This window comes from Trachurus trachurus (genome assembly GCF_905171665.1).
Source record: "Trachurus trachurus genome assembly, chromosome: 11".
Lineage (NCBI taxonomy): Eukaryota > Metazoa > Chordata > Actinopteri > Carangiformes > Carangidae > Trachurus > Trachurus trachurus.
The window spans coordinates 19,976,392-19,997,365 of record NC_139904.1 but is presented as its reverse complement, the minus strand read 5'-3'; the positions used below and the strand labels follow the sequence as shown (position 1 = coordinate 19,997,365).

The following is a 20,974-nucleotide window of genomic DNA, read 5'->3' as shown; positions in this document are numbered from 1 at the left end:
GTATGACTTCACAGGAAGGAAAAACACAAAGTACGAGTTTCTTTGAACGCACCATGAGTTAGCAGCCCCCGCCCTTGTCAGGCATCAATTGGTCCTCGTGCTACGTCACCACATTCACGCGCATCCCTTGGCTGCACACACAGCCCTTCATGCCGTTCTCTCTCCTCATTGGATAACACTTGTATTCCACAAGGAAAATTTTCTCCTCGGGTTACAGCAGAGCAGAGTGACGGAGAGACTCGTGTTTAGGCTGAAATACTTCATGTAAGTGATTGCTGACGGAAAATAGGACTATTTAGGACTTATATTAACAAAAACATTCCACTGATATCTGCTTTAACAAAGCAATTATAGTAGCAATCACTTCAGCTGTGAATCATTCAGTATGTGCAGTTTTCTTCCAGGCCTCCAGGAGGCTTCAGTCAAGACCAGTCAAGAACCAATACAGAACAAGAACGCAAGATTATAATTTCTGGGGCAACTCAACTGACAGACTGTCAAACCTTAAGGGCATGAAACCAATATGTGTCTCTTTGCTTGAGGTGTTTGACTCCAACCCCTGCCACCAAAACTAATGACCTCAATACCTGACACTCTTAGAGATGAGTCGTTTGAATTGTCCCATGGCCAAACATTACATGGAAGCACAACATGCAAATTCCCAGTTCGAATGGCATCTGTGTTCAGCCACTCTGTCCCTCAGTCTTCTTTTAGTGAGGCCTATATAGAAACAGCCACAAATACACTCAAGTCGGTACACAACATTGGTAGTGTTACAATTAATAAAACTCTAATCCCTAAAAGTGTCCATTTTCACCGTGTTTTCACAGAGTTTACAGTTACCACAGCAAAAGTTGCCCTTTGGTCGACAAAGCCAGGTGTCTGGTTTGTGAGCAGGAAGATCATTTTTAGTTTATCCTTGATTGTAGGGACTTCTAAAGCTGATACCTGGCAGTTCAGGAAATACCTCTTGCAAAGAAGGGTCACTCAATGATATCCCAATTTTTCTTTATAATGTGCTTGATCTGGACAGCTTCTTTACTGTAGTTTGTTACAAAATAGGGTTTCTGAACTTGCTCTTGTTTAGGTTTAGGGCTGAGCAATTCCATCCTCTCCAGTGACAGAGCCCTATTATGAGCCTGAGTGAGAAGCTAGGTTTTATACCCTCTCTGTCTAAAGTGCTGCTGCATGTCCATGGACTGATTTTGAAACCCTGATCAGAATCACATATACGTCTTAGTCTTTGTATTTGTATTTGTCCATTAGGGATATTCTTAATGAGCCATGGAGGGTGAAAACTGTCTGCAGGAAATACAGTATTTCGATCGGTTGTATTTGTAAAGATGGAGGTGTGCAAGTATCCTTGGTCATCCTGGTTCTTGACTGGTCTTGACTGAAGCCTCCTGGAGGCCTGGAAGAAAATTGCACAGACTGAATGATTCACAGCTGAAGTGATTGCTACTATAATTGCTTTGTTTGCTCTCTTGTCTTCACACACCCTGAGGAAGGCGCAAGCCGACACGTGTTGGTGTTTTTAATGACTCTTGCCCATTAAATAAAATAAAAGGCTTTTAAATGTTTCCAAACCAACCTGTGTGCCTGGACTTTGGTTTTTCATGCCTTCTGGACAGTGACAGAAGTGTTGCAGCATACATGTAAAGCATCGAGCTCTGTCGATCCTTGTGGGCATATGGTTCAGCATAACCTAAACTGGTTGTCACGGTGTCCTGTTACCTAGTTCACGGGTGGTACAGGAACCGAACATCTGGCTGCACAGATGGATGAAAAGTGTGCGGAACAAAGGAAAGTCATTACGGCCCATTTTCCATCTATCCAGACCGTCTGCTGTGTGGACCCATATGCTTGACCGGAAAGAGTTATAAATTGTGACTTAAATTGAGAGAGTTCATATCCACCCTGCTGCTTTGTAGCATGTCATCCAGCCACAAGCAGTGCGTGTGTGTGTGTGTGTGTGTGTGTGTGTGTGTGTGCGTTCACACCACTGACTGTGTGACTCTTCCATCAAAAAGTGTCCAGCTCCTCAGGCACTTGATGTGTCTGGTCGTCCGGCCCATATCCATGAGTATGTTAGGCTGCCTGTGGGAGAGAAGGCTGCATCTCAGCGAGAGGAAGGAAGTGAAAAAGGCTTTTACATAACCTGTTTCAACCAATTACAAGGCCAGAACATAAGTGCTCAGCCTCAGGTTATATAGCTGTCCAAGGAGCACAGGTCATGGCAGATGTAGCTTTCAATATCTACTTACTCTCAGCTGAACAGAACAGCTGAACTCAAATGCTGTTGCTCTGCTCTCTGGCCACAGACAGCAAGGACACCACATCACATCTTAAGGTCTTTGCACACTGAGACTTGATGTTAACCTCACTCACTATGTCCAAAACCACCCTCATTCACTCACTGCTTCTTAATGTGATAAACAAGTGTAGGGGGAGGAAGCTTCACTCATTAGGGGAGTTTAAGGCCACGCGCGCACACACACACACACACACACACACACCCAGGATGACTGCAGTCCCCCTCAGATTAAGGTCGTGTGCAGCCTAACGATTTGGGGCAAGAGTGGTGGTGAGGAGTTTGTGTTTCCCCTTTTCTAACATCAATCCAGCTGCAAAGCCCTAATAGCCAGGGTGTTGGTGTGACGCAGTATTTTATTTTGTAGCATATGTTTCATTTTATCATTGTCGCCTCAGTGTCCATCATAAAAACGCTGCATCGCTCTGGTTAAAACATAAAAAAAACATGGCTGGTTTAAGGCTTAAAGCAATAGTTACCTAATCACAGTAACATGACTTTGCACTCACTCCGTGCCGTCTCCGTTCAGGCGGATCATTTTAAGTGCATTGGTGCAGTGTTGAGAATGATTCAGCTGTGACATTTCAGCTCACTGGAAAGCAACTGCAGCTCTAAAAAAAAAAAAGGAAGAACCAAATTGTTGATTTTTGCCCCCCTTTGTGGACTTTTCTTTTGAAGAGCCAGACAGTACATTCAAACAGTTGGTAATGCCTAAGGGGCTCAGTGATGTATAGCACAGGTCCATTAAGATAGTATTGTTTTGGCTCTCTGTTTCAGAGCATTGAATTTGAAATGAGATAGTAACTCTAAAGTGAAAGTGCTGACTTTGAGGGCGTGTAATTCCAAATTCAATGAACCGGTGTCGAAATTGTATCCCTTTTTATACTCTCGCCCTGAAGGTAAAAATAAAACAGGCATGTCATGAAATCTAGAGCAGTGAGGTACAACTAAAATGACTGAAAACCCTGTCTGAATACAGACTACACTGATGATATCTAGATTCCCCTCATGAAGTACAGTAGATGTAAGTATTACATCCCATACTGATGTGTTTCTCTAACGGCTGCTGAAATGCTGAGCAGCTGCGTCCAGATTTCCCCTCTTAAATTATTTCCTCAGCGTGGGTGAAATATGTTTGTTTGATGAAATATTCAGTGGTCCACATGATGTAGCCATTTGGGTGAGTTTGCAATAAGAGTATGATAATGGAGAACTCTGTTTGCAAACTATTTTGAGCAACAACGCACCAGAACATGTTTTTTTTTGTTTTTTCATCGTCGTGCTGCTTCGGGTCCTGCTGAGCGCTGCGAGAGGTAATAAAACTGCCCGCGCCTCAGCTACGCCTCGCAAAAAAAATCTGGATGGAGAAATTTCTGCGGAGCCACATGAGACTGCTCACTGTCTGTATCTCCCAAATAAGCCTTGGCATGTAATTCCACTCACCTTGCCACCTCAGGGCTCTGTTGGTCCTATCAATAAACAGTCCATTTAGCTCAGAGGTCACTCTAAACTTCACCCTAACAAGAAGTTTTGCTAGTCGGCCAAAAAAGACTACTTGATTGAAGAAAGATTTTTTTTCTTGAATTCACCCTTTTTCATCTCCTCTTCTTTTTTTCCTTCTCTGTCCCTGAGGGTCAGCGTACTGTTGACTAAGCAGCCAGTCAGCATCTGTTTTGGCTCACCTCCATTAGTTTCTTGATTGACTACCGGCACCGGTAGCACATCCCCTTGGATTTCTCCACCTCGCTCTCCTCTTGATCTCCCATCCATCGCTCCAAATCAAGGCTCCGGTCGCTGTGCCCGTGGCCTGCGGGCATCACTCATTATACTGTGAAGTTTCAATTGCCGCCTGACCCCTTTCATCCAATTTCATGGCTGCTTGTGGTGGGCCAGTGCCCCTGCTGCTCGGCTCTGAAACTCTTTAAACGAACCAACCTTTGGCACAAGGCCGCCACTCATCTCAGCAAGATGAGAGGGAGACAAATTTAGTTCAAATGAATGTCAAGCCTTGTTATTGTACCTCTTGGTTAATTTGGTTTGGGGGCTCGAGAGCCCTGGCTTTCCCTCCTCCCTCTCATTGCAATTTCAAACACACACTCACACAAATAGTGGGTGTTGAGATGCCTGAGTTCACTGCTAATAAAGAAAATAAACCACCCCTGACTTTGGAAAATGAAAAAATCTCACCTTAATCCAGATGGAACAGTGTTTGTTGGTCACAATTTGTCTCCAGGGGCTATTTGTGTGTTTGAGGTTGATGAGGGTCTAATTTTTCAATAACACACAATCGTGCATCACTGAAGGATTGGATCTCATTACTAGTTGTTGTTTCTAGCATCTAACCTATAAACACATCAACCCTCTGCCACATCTGTAATGCATAATCTGAGAATCCCCCTCGGGGCAGTTAGATTATCTCCCATGAGCACTCTGTCACATCTCGTATTGCTCTACACTCCTTATTTCGTGAAAAGTGACGTGTTTAGACACAAATTTGAATCTATCACACAGCGTCTGATGATGATTTACTCTAAGTGTCAGAATGATCTTGTATGATCATCAAGAGCATTTGCTGCTTTTAAACGTAATTCAGAACCTTTCAGCAGTGGTTATTTGATGACTGTGCGTGTGTCCCTGTTGTTGTGCATTACTCAGGTGTTCTGGTCCAGACTTGGCGCCACATTACTTCAGGCCCAATTACGTATTTATACATTGAAGGCCAACATATGGTATTATGAGTCATTCAACAGAGTAGAAAAGGAAGTAGAAAGTAAATGGACCTTTCCTGGCCACCCAGCTGTTCTTTTATCAACATGTCGGTGTATATAGACATGCAGTGGATGGGAGTCTGGCTGTAAGATTAGTTTTAACCATGATTGAATGGGGTAACATACCTGGAAAGTTTGAAAACAAATACATGCACCAATTATTTATGGCACTGATTGCAATTGATTCCAGTGCTGTATGAATCATTATTATCGTGTTATGTTGGACATACAGTAATGCAAGCATCAAATGGTTTCTATCACAGGTATCTGCTTTCACTCAGCCGCTGCTGTCAGTGACAGTCTGTCTGTCTTGTGCCCACAGCCAGTGAAAACTGCCACGATTTCCACCCCATGTTCTTCACCCATGATCGCTCCTTTGAGGAATTCTTCTGCATCTCCATCCAGCTGCTCAACAAGACCTGGAAGGAGATGAGAGCCACAAGTGAAGACTTCAACAAAGTATGTGGGAGGCTAAACTGAATAAAAACCAGCACTGTGTCCCAGTTCCATGTACTGTAATCACAGTACAGGTTCAGGGTACCAAGTGCAAATTCAAGAACACATACTGATGACACAGTATATTTTAGATACTTTAATACTGTATATACTATTTGATTTTACAGTTTGAAATTTGCAGCCAATTTTTAGATGTTGTTTTGAGCCATTTACTTTAGTTAGTAATAATAACTAGTAGTCTGGAATTGGGACACAGCTAAAATCTATGACTACTGTAGTTAAAAATGGATGAGCACAGTAAGATTTCACTGCACTGATTTTGTTTGCAGTGCAAAGCGCTGCTTTTTGGAAAAAAAAATGCTTTGATTGTGCCTTTCAGTGTAATTTTGCCTTTCAGTGTGAATGAAAACAATTTTGTCTTTTTTTGAGAATGGGCCATTTTTGCTATTTTAAGGTGAGGTCTTTGTGTGGGATCGTCACACACGGTTTCTGTCGCACATCACTGAGTTTCCATTGTGATGTAGCACAGTCACGTAGGTCCCTCCTAGTTACAACTGTGATAATCATATCTCGTGTTCTGTCAGTTACTGAGACGGCACGCACAGTCAAATATCAGTCCTGATTAAGGTGCAGAGACACGGAAATGTGTTTTTCCTCCTGTTTGCATGGATGAGCATGCTTTAGGGGTTGCTTTTTTTGAGTACAAATTGAGAGGAAGAACTACATGCATCATATCTTAAGGGCTTTTTAGATTTTGAATTTTTCCGGCATTGTTTTTTTCCTGTCTCTTTGACATGAAACATAAGCTGCCTCCATTGCCCAGGCGCTGATTAGGCTCCTACATCTTCATTTGGAGCTCACTGGAATCTGGGATGAAGATGAAAAACTTCCTGCAAGATGGCGAACGTTGTGTCGGCTCACACAGGAAATATGTGTGTGTGTGCGGAGCCAGACGGTGATAGTAATGAGGTGTTTATGAAAGATATTGTATGTTGTGTATTCAGTTGGGCATCGGTTGAAGCAGACAACAGATGCCGTGTGACTTTTCCCTGATTTGTCAAACAAATTATGATTATCTGATGGTGTCAAACACCAAGCAAACCAACACAGGCTACAAGCCACCTTGTGTCCGAGTCGCTGCTTACACAGTGATTTGTCGTGGTTCAGTCCTCTGCTCATTTTCACCGGCTATGGCCAGCATTGGAAAAGTGTCTCACTCATAAGTGAACCAGTGCTTAATTCAGCATTTGCTCTGCAGGTTCTCTGCCCTTGGTCCAACATGTCACCGCTGCAAAGGGCCACACACTGGCCGACATGGAGGTGACCCTGAAATACTTAAGTTTTCACAACTTCATTTGGTTTGAATGCAGAGTGATGCTGAAGTTGCATCATCCTCTGTTACTTTGCTGTGAGTTTAATGATGGAAAACAGCAGCGTGAGTTTCATAAGCCAGTCTGGTAAACAGAAGTTAGCGCTTGGATGTGAGACTGTGAATAAAGTTGAGTTCTCAGCTTTCACAAAGGATGTAACTGAGTGATATGAAAAATTCATTTTTGTTGTTTAGACACTTTTTCATCTGCTTCAAGAGGCTGCGAATTAATGGTCATAACATATGGTAGTCAAGATGAAAAACAAGAATGTCTAGTCATCCTCTGTAGCAGTTGTTGAGTAAATGTTTAATGTACCTACCATCTATTGAAGTCCTCATCACTAAATGTGTCTTTCAGCTCACTGAAACAGTAATGGTATCACTTGGAAGCATGGTTGTGTTGTTGGTTTTATGAATTCAGAATCTGAAGGAGCTACAGTGTCACTGTGACACAGGAGATTTGTTGAGTCAGTCTGTTTGACTGCTGATGTAAATCCTCTAATTAGAAACTGAAACTCTGAGATTCGTGAATGATAAATATACCAGGAGTGATAAGACCATTTCTAATGGGCTGGGAATGACTACCTTGTCTCACTTCAGTTCTGCTTCTAGTTCATTTTGGGATGAGAACGAAACACACACACCGTACACACACACACACCTCCTCTAGCAAGCAATCCTGTTTTCCAACCCCATCCTTCACATCCCCTCCCTCAAAGCCGAGAGTCAATTTCGATTGAGCTGGGATAGATGACGCTTCCCTTCCTTCTCCCCTCTGCCCTCCCCAAACCTCATCTTTCATCATACAGTACCTTGGGAGTTTGAAATTCAGCAGCAGCTTGTCGATAGTAAGACTGTTTGGTCTCTAGGGCCTGCTATCAGTTAAATGGTGCGTGTGGAGCTCTGCGCTTCCAGCCCTGAACACTGAGGCTCAGTTTGTAACCGCTACGAACTTAGAAACTCTCAGGAGACATCAGCCCCTCTGACGATGTCTGAAAGTTGTCATTTTCTACCCAGTTCTGTCAATAACAAATCAAGTTGTTTATGTGTACCGTAACTGGCAGAGTCACAGACTACACATCCTATAAAATGAAATGTCTCTCCGGTAGAGGAGGAACATGCCCCAAAGATGCAAGATGGGAAAGCTCTATGTAGATCCTGTTAAACCCTGAGCATTAACATTAGCATTACTAATGAGAAGACAACCAACATGAGTTTTAAGTGCTTTACAAAGTCAATAAAGCGAGGAATAAGATGAGGGGATAAAGCAAAATACAAATCACAGATATAAGCATTTAACGTCAAGTGAAATGGGAATTGGAGCATCTTTAAATTTCACACTGTGTCGTGAAATGGAATATATGTGGGGTGTAATTAGGGGTGAGACTTATTCAGATTCACAGTTTCTCAGAAGTTGGTTTGTCTTAACGAATACAGAGTGAGGGAGAGATGAATAATTTAGACCACATTCACTCAACAGAGAGCCACACACACACACACACACACACACACACATGTCTCACCCATGATATCACTCTGGTAGCGACTTCATCCCAAAAACTAATAGTCAAAATTGGTTTTATATCATGTAGTGGGTTAGCTAGTACAAGATTTTATGTATGTATGTTTATATATTTCATATGGACAAAAAAGAGGAGAATTAAATTTTACTTTTTAACTTGTGTAGAATGAGAAAAATGATCATGGACAGAGGATTCAAATTTGATAAATCTATTCTTATGTCACTGTGTCTTTAAGGGAGGAAACAAACTATTTCAATAAGAGAATATGAAATTAAAAACTTTGTGTCTGCAAAAGGGGTTAATCTCCAATATAATATTGACTTGTGTAAACAGTAACTACTGACTTGTCAGATGATGAATGGCACAATAACAGCTACAGCAAATGGATATACAGTATATAGTAACAGTTAAATTGTACACCCCATTACTACTGATTTGAAATGATCATACTACTCTTTTAAACTGGACTAATGGACTTTGTAGTGGACCTCTCTCAGGCGATCAGTCATGCAACTAGTTATCTCAGTTGAGTAAGACATCCATATTCTGTTTTTGTGGTGTATTGATAGAGATTTGGACTTAATCGTTTGTTAATTTTAGTTTAATGGTAGATGGTGGAAAATGATACTTGCAATGTGTAACACATTGTGAGTATGCTTTGGTTTTTGATATGCAAAGGATCTTAAAATATCTACAACACCTATCAGGGAAATTACAATGGTACAATGTGACAGATTAACGAGTGTAGCAAAGAAAGGGTGTCTATTTGTTATATTTGTAAAGAAGCTCTTTCTTAAGCCTTGTTCTCCACAATGATCCTGGCTGTGTTGTGAAAAGGAAGGGTGTATAGTATGTGAATATGAGCATGTCACCATTCAATTTCTCATGTACATACAGCAAATGAGGATATATCCTCTTTAGGGTGTGTGGGAGGATAATAAGCCGTGTCAAGGATAATTCTGAGGGCGTCCACTTCAAAACACAGCTAGTGCATGGCTAGATTTCCCTGCAGCTCCCACAGTCGCTGTCAGATACAGACAGCACTGAACCTTCTCAGGTGTGGAACCCCAACCCCCCCAAAAAAACACACCTCATTCAGGTTTTATCGATGTTTAGGTGTGCACGGCGCTGTGGCCTGTGAGTGTGTGAGCATGTCTTAAGCACTGATGGCTCTCTCAGCGGCCGGCTCTTCATGGCTGACTGAGCATCTGCACACACACACACACACACACACACACAAATATGTGAACACACTGGGTCTTGCATGAATACATGGGCATTTAAGACACGGGCACGGAGGCTTAAATGAAGCGTCACACACACACGCCCACACATACACGCACACACTCCATGGTAGGGTCACTATGCTGCCCTGTTTGCTTTCCACATTTGTTAAGTGAAATACGTGGTTACAGAGAACAAGAGGTGTGTGTCTGCTGTGTGTACATGATCCACGTATGTGTGTGTTTAATGGAGGCAAGTCTGATGCTCCCAGGGCACAGCACTGGCCATCAGGCAACCGTTTCCCCTGTTTCCATAGCAACCCCTGTCCAATTACCGCTGCTGCGTTGCACTACTCTGGCTCTGTTTCTGTATGATGGAGCCACTTCTCCGCTGCATGTGGGCACGGCTGTGTGTACTAGCATCAGTCTATCAGAGACTCCGTCTTGTACGGCTGCCTGTCGTCTCTTCATCCAAACATCTGCGCTGAGAGCTTCTCCTCCTTCTCTTCTTCCCCACAGGAGAAAAACAAAAGCCTCCAACTCTGTCTGCTCAGGCGCTTGGGGAGGGGACAAAAAAATCCCTCATCGATGTAGCGGCTTGCAGCCACTCAAAATACCCCTCCTCCTCCTTCTCCTCCTCTCATCCCTCTCTCCCTCCCCCTCCGTCTAAACCTCTCTCTTTCTCTCTCTCTCTCTCTCTCCCACACACACACTTACACACTTATCATGTGATCCACTTGCTGCACCACCATTGGCGTCTCTGATCGTGGCGTGTGTCCAATCAGGGCATAAGCCCAGAGATCAACATAAGCGAAGCAGAGCAGCCTGGCTGATGCTCTTACAGTCAAAGAGGGAGGGAGGAAGGCAGATAGAGAAGCATACAAAAATATCATAGTAGATGGTAGATAGGTAGAGTTTGTCAGAGAGGGAGAAGCAAGGAGTTGCTGTTTTTTTTTTTTTTTTCAAAATAATACACTAAAATACGGAATCAGCTAGACATCTGAGGGAAATTGCCAAGACAGGAAAGAAGAGAGCAGGCAAAAGGAGGAGGTGCACGGCTGTGTTGACAGACGAGTCTTCCGTTATTGTGGCTAACGCTGAGGCTAACTGTCCACAATCAGCTAGACCGCTCTTGCAAGGAGCCATCTGCTCCCCCCAGCCATCCCTGTGTCCCGTAGAGCGCTAAAAACTCCTTCTCTGGCAAAAGCACGAGGATTCATCTGTCACTGTGGAGAGTATCGCACCACGCTTGGAAACATGGAGGTGACATGTAAGTATTAAGGTTGGAAGTGAGGATGAGGAAGAGAGAGAGAGGGGTTTTCAATTAGCATGGATGGATGGAGCAAGGGGGTGGTGGTAGTAAGGGAGGGAGTGTTTGTGTTGTTGCCTGGCTGCGGAGGAGACGGAAGAGGAGGAGGAGGAGGAGGAAAAGGGGAGGGGGGAGTGAGGAAGGAGAGGAGAAGAAAAGGCAGGGAGAGATGGAGAAGATGGGACAGGAGCAGAGCGGAAGAGAAAGAGGAGGGACAGATGGGGCCATGTAGACTCGGCGAGGCGTAAGCAGGTTAGACAAGGACCCAGATCACAGTCTTTTCATTAACACACACACACACACACACACACACACACACACACATATAATCTGCTAGATTAAAATTTCACACACAACTACATGCAAGCATCCACACACCCTCTGTTGCCCTTACCCCCATTACACTCCAGGCATCATCTGTATTGCAGTGTACAGTCTTTATGCGTGTGCACGTGTGAGGTGGGGGGTTGGGGCTTTTGTTGTTGTGAATAGGATTACTCCACATCACCAACACCCACCGTTTGTCACCAGAGGAATTCAATGCCACTACTACTGCTCCACACTGTGTCGCTCCGCCTTGGATGAGCTTCAACCAGTGTTTTAGCCAGAGGGGTATGACACAGGATTAGAGTGAGGTCAGCCCCAGACTGTAGAGCAGGAGTCTGTGAAATACTGCCAATACCTGACTTTTAAATTAGATTACATTCAGCTCTATTGTATTACGCACAGTACAAGTAGTGACAATGAAATGCACCGTAGAACCTAGCCAAAAGTGCAGAAAGCAGTAAAATACAGAGTGGCGTGCTTGCATGTCGTAATAATATATATAAATAATAGCTGGGGGTATTTGTAAATAGAGTAAGCTACATTATGAACAGCAGGTGTAAGTGTAAATATGCTGTGCAGGTGCAAGAAGGAGTAATGCTAGTAGTAAACATTAGATGAAGAATAAACAGCCGGATATGGAGTTGTATAAACACTATACAGTAGGTGTGATATGTATAGTATAATGGACAGTGGTATAGATATGGATCGGTGTGTGGGAGAATAGAGAGTGCAGGTGAGTGTATTTGCAGTAGTGTGGCAGCGGTAAGTGAGTGGGTGAGTGAGAGTCTTGTAGTGCCTCCCAGAGGGGAGGAGGGCAAACAGGCTGCGAGAGATGTCCCTAACAATGCTGCCCTGCGAAGTGTGGGCTAGTTTTCACCACCGGCATGCCGTCGCTCTGAAATGCAGCATCTTCCAAAATGTGTAGAGATGCGGGTGGTAAGAATGCTCTTGATCATGCATCGTGTTGGATGCTCACCAGGACTTGAAGAGACAGATGGACCTTCTTGAGTCCAGTGAGCCATCCTGACCAGTGTTAAAGCATTTTGGGTCCCAGGTATTGACTCTCAGAAACTGTAACGTCCCCTTAATATAGATTGGAGTGTGTATCCCTTGCCTTTGTTCTTGCTTGGGTGTCCACAATGATCTCTTTGGCTTCTTGTTCAGGACGAGCACACCAGGTGCCAAGCGTCCTCCCTGTTGGCAGTCATTGTCCTCGCCAACCCTGGTGTCATCTGCAAACTTAGTGATGATACTGAAACCATGTATTGGTGTGCAGTCATAGATGAAGAGGGAGTAAAGTGGAATAAGTTGCTAAAAAAACACTCAAGGTTGTATAGTGAAACTTTGTCAGTTAAATTAATTTTTTTGGATACCAGGTTATGATTTTAATAATAAACAAATAAACCCAAACATCCCAAACAAACAGTTACCATAAGAAGTCCATTCAAAGAAAAGAAGAGTCTTGATCCAGTCACTGAAAATAATCCTGTATCCTCCCTCTTCCCGATTCCAAACAAATATTTCTTTGATTAATAGTCCAGACTCCAGCAAAATAAAAAATAGGAAATTGTCTGATAATCAGTACAGATTTCACAACATGCAAAACTATACAATATATACTACCCCACCCCTCCCAACCCCCCTTAGACTCTTAGCCTATCCCATAAGTCATGTCTGGCCGCCTTTGATTGGGCTCCAGTAATTCAAAACCCCCCATGTTTGCGTGCGTCAGTGGAGACCTCATACTTTACCAGGCTGTAACATACACATATTTTGCATATCATAAACAATATTATATGATAACATTAACAAAGCACAACAGTTAATGCCCGTGCTTTCATTAACATGCCCTTCAATGTGGCAGTGTCACAAACACCGGAAACATTTAACTAGCACCTCTTCTACTCACTCAATTAGTATACTATAGCTCCTCTTCTTCCTTTTTTGTCAATTCTTTTATCACAGCAAAAAAATAACCCACCATGTAAACAAGTTAAGCTAAATGGATCCTGTAGCTTTGTGTTGAACAGAGAGAGATGCGAGGGGTGTCGATCCCCAAATCTAAGCCTCAATAAGTAAACACGCCTGTTTGCCAAAAAGTGAAACTGTTACTTTAATCGTCATGGCTCTGGTAATGATACACTTCCCCAAATTGTGAGCTAAAATCAGCTTTGCTGTCTCCATGTATTGGTGTCCTGTTTAAAATAGTGCCCTTGAACAAGAAACCTTGAACTTGGTAATTCTCTGTAGATGAGCGCTTCGGCAAAACGAACCAAGCACGGACGTAAAAGCGAAGCCCTTTTGTTATTGGTATTTGACATTTCTGTTCTGGCCTGGGGTGATACAGAGGAGAGAGGATAATCTGCTTTGTTCAGCCATGTTGAAGACTGACCTGTCCCGTGTGGGATTATTCACATGGCAATCCTCAAAAACCTCGGCAACTGCAGCTGAGTGACCCTCTCATCAACCCTCATACATCAGCTGCTATTTAAGAATAATGTGTTCAGTCTTGACGTCAGTGCTGATCAATGCAAATTATTTTAATGCTGCTAAATCAGGACATTTTCTCCATCCTGCCAGAAGGTTAACTTGAATGCATATGTGATGTAATGAAATGGGTGCTGGTGCGTCTGGTTGGTGGTGCTGTGACAGTCATGATGCCAGTTCGGGTGCCAAAGGTTTTTGGGGTAGATGCCTTGTGCGGATTCCAGGAAGCAGCTTGGGACAGTTGGTGGAAGCGCTGCGCACGCTGCCATATGTCAGCAACCATGACTGCTGCTGTCGTGTTTTGCATGAAGCGGTACATCTATGACACATATCAGGACTCAGTAAACCGGCCCCTCCCCCACTCCTCTCCTCTCCTGCAATGAGACCTGCTGTTTTCCTATTCCATACTGCTTTTATTTAATGTCTGGATCCTTCCATACATCTTTTCTTCCCCTAATCTATTGTATTGCTCCCTTTTTTTGTCTTTCTCTTTCTCTTCTTTTTGCTTTCTTCTCTTTTCCACCTCCTCATTCTTGTCTTTCGACCCCCCTCCACCTCTATTGTTGAATTCAGACAGGCTATTTATATCTTTCTGCCTGGCTGCCTCACCTCCCACTCCCTTAACAAGGTTTGCTTTATTGTTTTTGCACGTGTGTATGCGCACTCGGACAGAGCATGAGTGTGTGTTTGTGCGTGTGCCACGACAAATCGTTTGTTTGTTTTTGTATGTTGCTTGTATGCAAGTGTGTAGCAAGAGCAGAGGTTCAATGCCAAGCCTTGTGCCTATAAGGGACCTCTTTTTTTTCTACGAGTGTGTCTTTGTGTGTGCGTGTGTGTGCCTAAAGGGACATCTCTGATCTCAGGCAGCGTTGGTCCACTCACACTGAGAACACCAAAGCTAAACTCAGTAATCAGACCAAGGGATCATCAACCATTAGCATCAAACTGTCAGAGTTGCATGAGCAGAGATGCAGAGCTAACAGTTTGCTTTGTTGTGTATCAAGATAATGATCTTGTTGTCTCATCCCCACAACATCTCACTGGAAATCAGCAGGGGAAAAGACAAGTAAACTAATTTGCTTCTCTTCTGATTTAGTTATTTATCCAGCTATTCATTTATCTATGTCTGTTTCTTTATTAAGAAGTGATAGTGCGCTGCTATGAAGATGTGTGTGTAATGCTTTTCATGCAGTGCACACACTGTCGACTGCTTACAGACAATGAAAAGTCTCCTCAAAGGCTCTTGTGTGTGGGTGTGACTTATTGTGAATGCATTCTGGGATATGGGAGCGGTAAGCCTTATCATTAGTATCATATGATAATCTGTTTTTGATGTATCTTTGAAACTGCCTTAAGTTGAAGCACTTCATCTGTTTGTGTGAGGGCGATGACGCATGTGAAGAAGGGAGACAAACAACAGATGTCTGTCACTCAGAAGTTCTGTCTGTGGTCACAGTGTCTCTCAGTGAACACCTTGGGAATGACGAGATAGGCGACAATTAAGACTGAACACGCACAAGCAACTAGTTTGCACGAGAGAACAGCAGAGTCAAGAGAAGCACATCACTTTACAAAATGGCTCATATATAGTATGGCAAAATAATTGAGCAGAATATCACTCTCTGTGATTTGCTCTGCAGTGCTTGAGATTTTTTACTCAGATCCTGGAATGATTTGAGACTCTATTTGCACAAAATGCATTTTACCACCATCTTAATTACAATGAACCAGCCACTGTGACCTCCCTTTCCTGTCAATCCCTGAATCCCATTGCACATTGTGGAAATCAATGCATCTGCTGCAAAACTTGATGGAAAATGCTGCAGTTCTCCTTGTAGGCTAAAAATGGCCTTGCAATGTGCGATGTCGCACTTGCAATTTTGGTGTAAAACCCCGCAACTGTCCCAAATGGATGATGTTTGCATTTTTTATGGAGAACTTGGATGACTTCATCTCACCAGACAAGTTCAATCAGATCCAAAAATGCATTAGAAACAGATTTTTCAGATAGTATTGCTACCCAACAATGATGCATTATCTGCAGACTGCAGGATAGTGCTGGTCCCCGATGAGGCTTATCTCATATAATGAAATAATACCTGTTTTGATGTCCTTGAATAGATGTTTAATCACAACCAATTTGCTCATCCCTCTGGGACAATTAATGCACAATGTTCATATTTCCAGCAACGACCGTGTCATAATAAAACACTCATTAATGCGATGCTGTTGCACAAGCCAAGGTCAGCACTTGGCTTTCATCAGCATTTCTTGATAGACAAACCGTAAGTGGCGCTTTCCCAGGCGGCTCTGCTCTACAGTCTTGCATATGGACTGTGCTGCACTTACCATCGAGCTGGTTGTTGAAAAAGAGCTCCTCTGACATTTTGTCTAGGCTTGCAGTACTGGGCCTCTAAATATGGCAACAACAACAGCTAACAGCAACAGCCAGCGTTGACCTGCATCACTCTTGCAAACAGGACTGTTGAGAGGGGGTCTCCAGATGTGTTGAGTGTGTGTGTGTATGTGTAAATACGAACATTTGGAATTTACACTCAATTTTTGATTTGTGTGTTGGTACTTGTTCATGCTGTATAATGCATGTACAGTACCAGAAGGAATAAATTGGTATATCTGCAGGAGCTACAGTAGAGTGTGTGTATCAGCCCTCAGTGCAGTATGTTCTGTTCCTTCCCTGTGGTGCTTTAATGCCGTCAAACAGGTCCCTGAGGCATTTCACTAGAAGAGCAAGGATCTGCCTTTCTCGACACTTTTAAATTATGTGTACCCTTTAGTGCTCCGTCTTATTTTATTGAAATATCCACATATAGTGACTCCTTACATTGGAGCCATGTAGGGTAGATACATAATTGAAATTTTAATGGATGAAAGTGGTGTCTTTCCACTTAGATGCTTTCGGCAGACTTAACCCAGAACCATGACAGGGCTGTCAGGAGAGTCTAACGAGAAACGCTGAATATACTAAGTGAAATCTGGGAGTTTGGCTGCTGTTTAGCATTCACCACTCTCACCCTGACAGCCTCTTGTTTGGTGTTACATACTATTAATATGGCCGTCAACCAGTCTCAGCAATGTCTGAGATAGAATTACAGACATGTACACGTCACAATGCTGTGACACTTTAAAAGATCATTATCAAAGCTGCAGCCAACAATTATTTCATTATTGAATGCGCTGATTGTTGTTTGGATTAATCCATCAAGAAACAACAAATCAGAATATAATGAAAAAATGCTACATATTTTCCCTCCATGTGCCCTAGATGGTGTTTTCAGATGTGTCAGAGTTTGTTCACTGATTAATTTGCTCTGTCTGTATAGTCTTTGATTGATAATCTAATTAATAAACTAATCCTCTCAGTGATGCTGAGGAGTTGTTGTCAACACTTCACTACTTTTCCTGATGCCCGTATTGATTTTGTCACATTTAGCACTCCCCACTACAGGTGAAGGCAGTCTCTCACCGTCCAAGTGCTGATAAAGGTTCCCCCTGTGTCGCCTTAATGTCACCTCATCTGAGCTGCTCACAAATCTCGTCTCTGCAACCATCATGTCTGTCACAGCCACGACAGCTGATGTGCCCAGCAGCATGGGCTGTTGTTTCAGATCAAGCTTTTTCTAGTCCAAACCAGTAGGAAGCATTTGAAGCACAACACTGTGTTGTGACCAAAGCAAAGTGTGTGTGTATGTGTTTGTGTGTGTGTGTGTGCTGTCAGACGGAGATCTGTGTTTTGTTGTGCCTCCCCCAAATGTCCCCTCTCACAGACCACGGGGGTGATGGATAGGAAAAACCGGCACAGTTGGCATTGTTGGCATAGATTAATGTCACTACTGTTTCATAAAAAGAAACCAGACGGAAACGCTGTCTGTGTGTCTACATACTGTGTGCACAAACAGCTTGTTAATACATGATACGATCTAGTGTGGACTGCGCCGTTACCTACACTCATGGTTAAATTCACAGTAATATCATATTTTATAATACAGAATTATGTGACAGCTTTAATATTGATTTAAAGGTGACAACAGAAGAGCTGTCTAAAGTTTGACCATTTATCTCCAATCACAGATTTGTCTTTTCTTTTTCTTTTTTTAAATCAGCTTCCAAGAGACGTCTTTGCATTTTTATCTAGTGCATTTTTGTCAGCTTCTAAATTTAATACAACTCCTATCAGAGTCCTCTCACTCTGTACTGTGTGATAAGACATAGGCATCCTTTCATGTCCATCTCTGTGGCATTGTTTTATTTTAATGGCATCATGGTCAACTTTGAAGTGAGATAATTATTAACTGAAGATGGGACATGGCGGCACAGAGGTAAAATGTGATTACCATTTCAATAACAGGGAAATGGATTCCCTGTGTTCCTCTGTTACTCCTCTGTATCTAAAAAGAAAGGGACAGAAGTAAACATGTGCGTGTGTGTGTATGTGTGCACTTATATGCTGGTATGCATGTTTTGTCGCCCTTAAAGCCCTAAATGCACAGATGCTCTTCAACGCAGGCCCCATTATCACCACGTGAGATTGACTTTTTGATTGCTTTCAGGGAGTCTCGGCAAAGTCATTATTCTGTGATTACCGCCCTATTATTTGGCCACCTCTGCGCCTCTCCTGCACGTTCTCCACGTTCCTTCACCCCGGGTTTGAGTGGCGGGTGAGCAGTTGACTGACAGCTGGTAAATGATGTCATTAGCATCCTCTTAGGTAAATGGAGCAGCGGCGACAGTCAATTGGTCGCTGGGAAGCGGACGGTAATTTGTTACGGCTGACGCGTCGTCTATGATGGATGATGGGTGCGACTCTGGGAGAGGGAGAAAGAGGAGCTGGCCGACTGTCCTGTTGGAGCAGAAACCGATGAGTACCGAGAAGGAGAGTGAGGATGAAAGAGTGTGGCAGATGAGTCAGTGCGGCAATCTCTTTATTACGCGCACTGGATGGCTCGTGGGACAGCGTTTAATTACTTTTGCTGACACTTGCTCTGGTGTCTAACGTCCCCCTGCGTAAAGGGGCCGCAGGAGCCAATGGTGGCGTCTTGTCTGGGAGAGATTAGGGAGCGTGACAGCGAATGTGTGCCCAAAGATGGACAAGATGGATTTGATAAATCTTGGATCAACAAGAATAAAAGCAAAGGATGAACAATACAGTATGTACTCCGATCAGCAAGAGCGGAGCTAAAAGCGAACTGAACTGAACCTAAATTTGTCTTTAAGAGTGAGCTCACCCAGTAAAGTTAGTCTCAGCGCTGACGTCACCTCACCTCTGCCAAGGTGCTCTCTGAGCTCGACTAAAGGAGGATGGGGATAAAATATTCATAATGCCCCCGCCCCACCACAGACACACACACACACACACACACGCACGACCTGTTGTGAAAGGACCATGTGTTCGTTTTAAACGTGATGAATATTCACAGTGTTAATTAGCATGAGTGCAGCCACATGGGCCGACAGAATTGTTTTCCTGCCAGAGACATGACTGCAAACAAGGCATATTAATGAACATTCCCTGGGGACGGCTCCGCTGAAACACCAGGGCTGCGTGGCACTCCGGTCTCTGGAGATCGGGATTATGTTGGGAAGAAGGCTGCAGGTGACAGTGAGATCTGTCTTTTATGATTTGAGGAAACAACTAGAGAATTCACTTTTGTGTACAATGCAATCGTCTCTGTATCCCACATTATAACTATAACCGAGCTCTGTCTTTGTTTCTCCCCCGTCTTATTGTTTCCTTTATTTTTAAATGGCTTCTTAAGGGAAGTATGTCCCTTCTAGACACTCTGACAGGCCATTTGTAATCTTAATGGGAAAAGAAATTAATTTGAGTCTTTATTATCAGGATTATAAGAATGTGTATGCATGTGAAAATTTATGATAGGCTGCTCTGGTGAAGCTGTGATTAAAAGTGGTGGGCAGCAGTGATGAATCTCTGGTAGCATGATTGCAAGCTGTGGCTGCTTCCACTTGTCTGGACACTTTTCAGCTCAAGGTGGGGAGGGGGGCTGCTGAGAGGCCAGTTCTGTTGGCTGGACCACCCCTGTTTCCCCCCCCCCCCCCCCCCCATGAAGATATGATTTACAGATTACATCAAAGCACAGACAAAGGCAGAACAGACAGAAGAGGCATGGAGATGGCATTTACCATTGAGAGGTAACAAAAATAGGTCCCTATAGGTTTCATCTGAGGAGGGGGTGGACAGCTGTCTTTATTGATGGATGAACAGGTAGCGGGGTGGTTTAGACAGAAAGACAGATGCAAGGACAGAAAAACAAAAACCTCCTTAAAACTTGCTCCAACTAGCAGCTCAGCCCAGTCTCTACACAGGAGAAGACTTGACCTCTGCCCCCTAGTGGTTGCATCCCTACCCATTTGTGCTTCTCTGTTACTGAAACATGGCTAAGCTCCATGAGTACGGCAGCATGGTTTTCATCATGAAAATAATCATCAATCCTTCAGTTGTTTCTGTATTAGGTTATGACATTATACAGTTCTATCAAATTCTACTTCTTCTATCGGACTTGATCCCAGTCCAGAATGGTGATGTGAATTTTGTGTCTGCTTCTGTCAAAGGGGATTTGAAGAAGATGCTTGTGCTGAGTCACTGATGTCCTGCATCAGCCTTAATGCCAGTTTGATTTGGATCACGGCAGAGACAAGCTTGTGCTTTGCTGTGGGTCTGTGTAGGAGCTTCTGTGAATAAACCAGACAATAAGGGTTACACAGGGTCCAAATCAAGAGTCATTTAAACTAATTCCAGAGCTCAGCTGTGGCATTGTTCAGTTCCTGAATCAGTGCTTTAGAGCATTAAAATTAAACTAAATAAATCCATGTGACCTGACAGACCTCTTGTCTGCAGTTGTCACCTTTTTGTGCATGTGTTTATTTTCCAAGGTCAATTTGTTGCCCATTTGTTGAAAAATACACTGATTACCGCCTCTGAACATATTTGCATTCCGAAGGCTAATCCCTGGATTAAATTGTGTAATCATTTCTAAAATGTTTTTTTTTTTCTTTTGGTCTTATTATGAGGGGAAGCTCTGTGTTACCTTCAGGGCTTATCAAAGCTACAATTGGAAATGGGTTCATTCTTTTTTCTGGCACTCTCACTGTACAATCTCCCAAAAGGGCATTTTGAGTCCAGACCAGTTCTTTACGCATTTTAACACAGCAAATGTGACACTGA

The 20,974-nt window shown here is 43.3% G+C and overlaps 1 protein-coding gene across 3 annotated transcripts in view; it reads left to right on the top strand.

Annotated features, from left to right (window-relative positions):
• The window catches only part of elmo1 (engulfment and cell motility 1 (ced-12 homolog, C. elegans)), a 101,765-nt gene that overhangs the window by 65,430 nt on the left and 15,361 nt on the right, over positions 1–20,974 (top strand). For all 3 annotated transcript variants that reach the window (XM_083982811.1, XM_083982812.1, XM_083982810.1), the window contains one exon: positions 5,402–5,538. In XM_083982811.1, the coding sequence (XP_083838937.1) occupies positions 5,402–5,538 (137 nt within the window). The remainder of the gene's footprint in view (positions 1–5,401; positions 5,539–20,974) is intronic.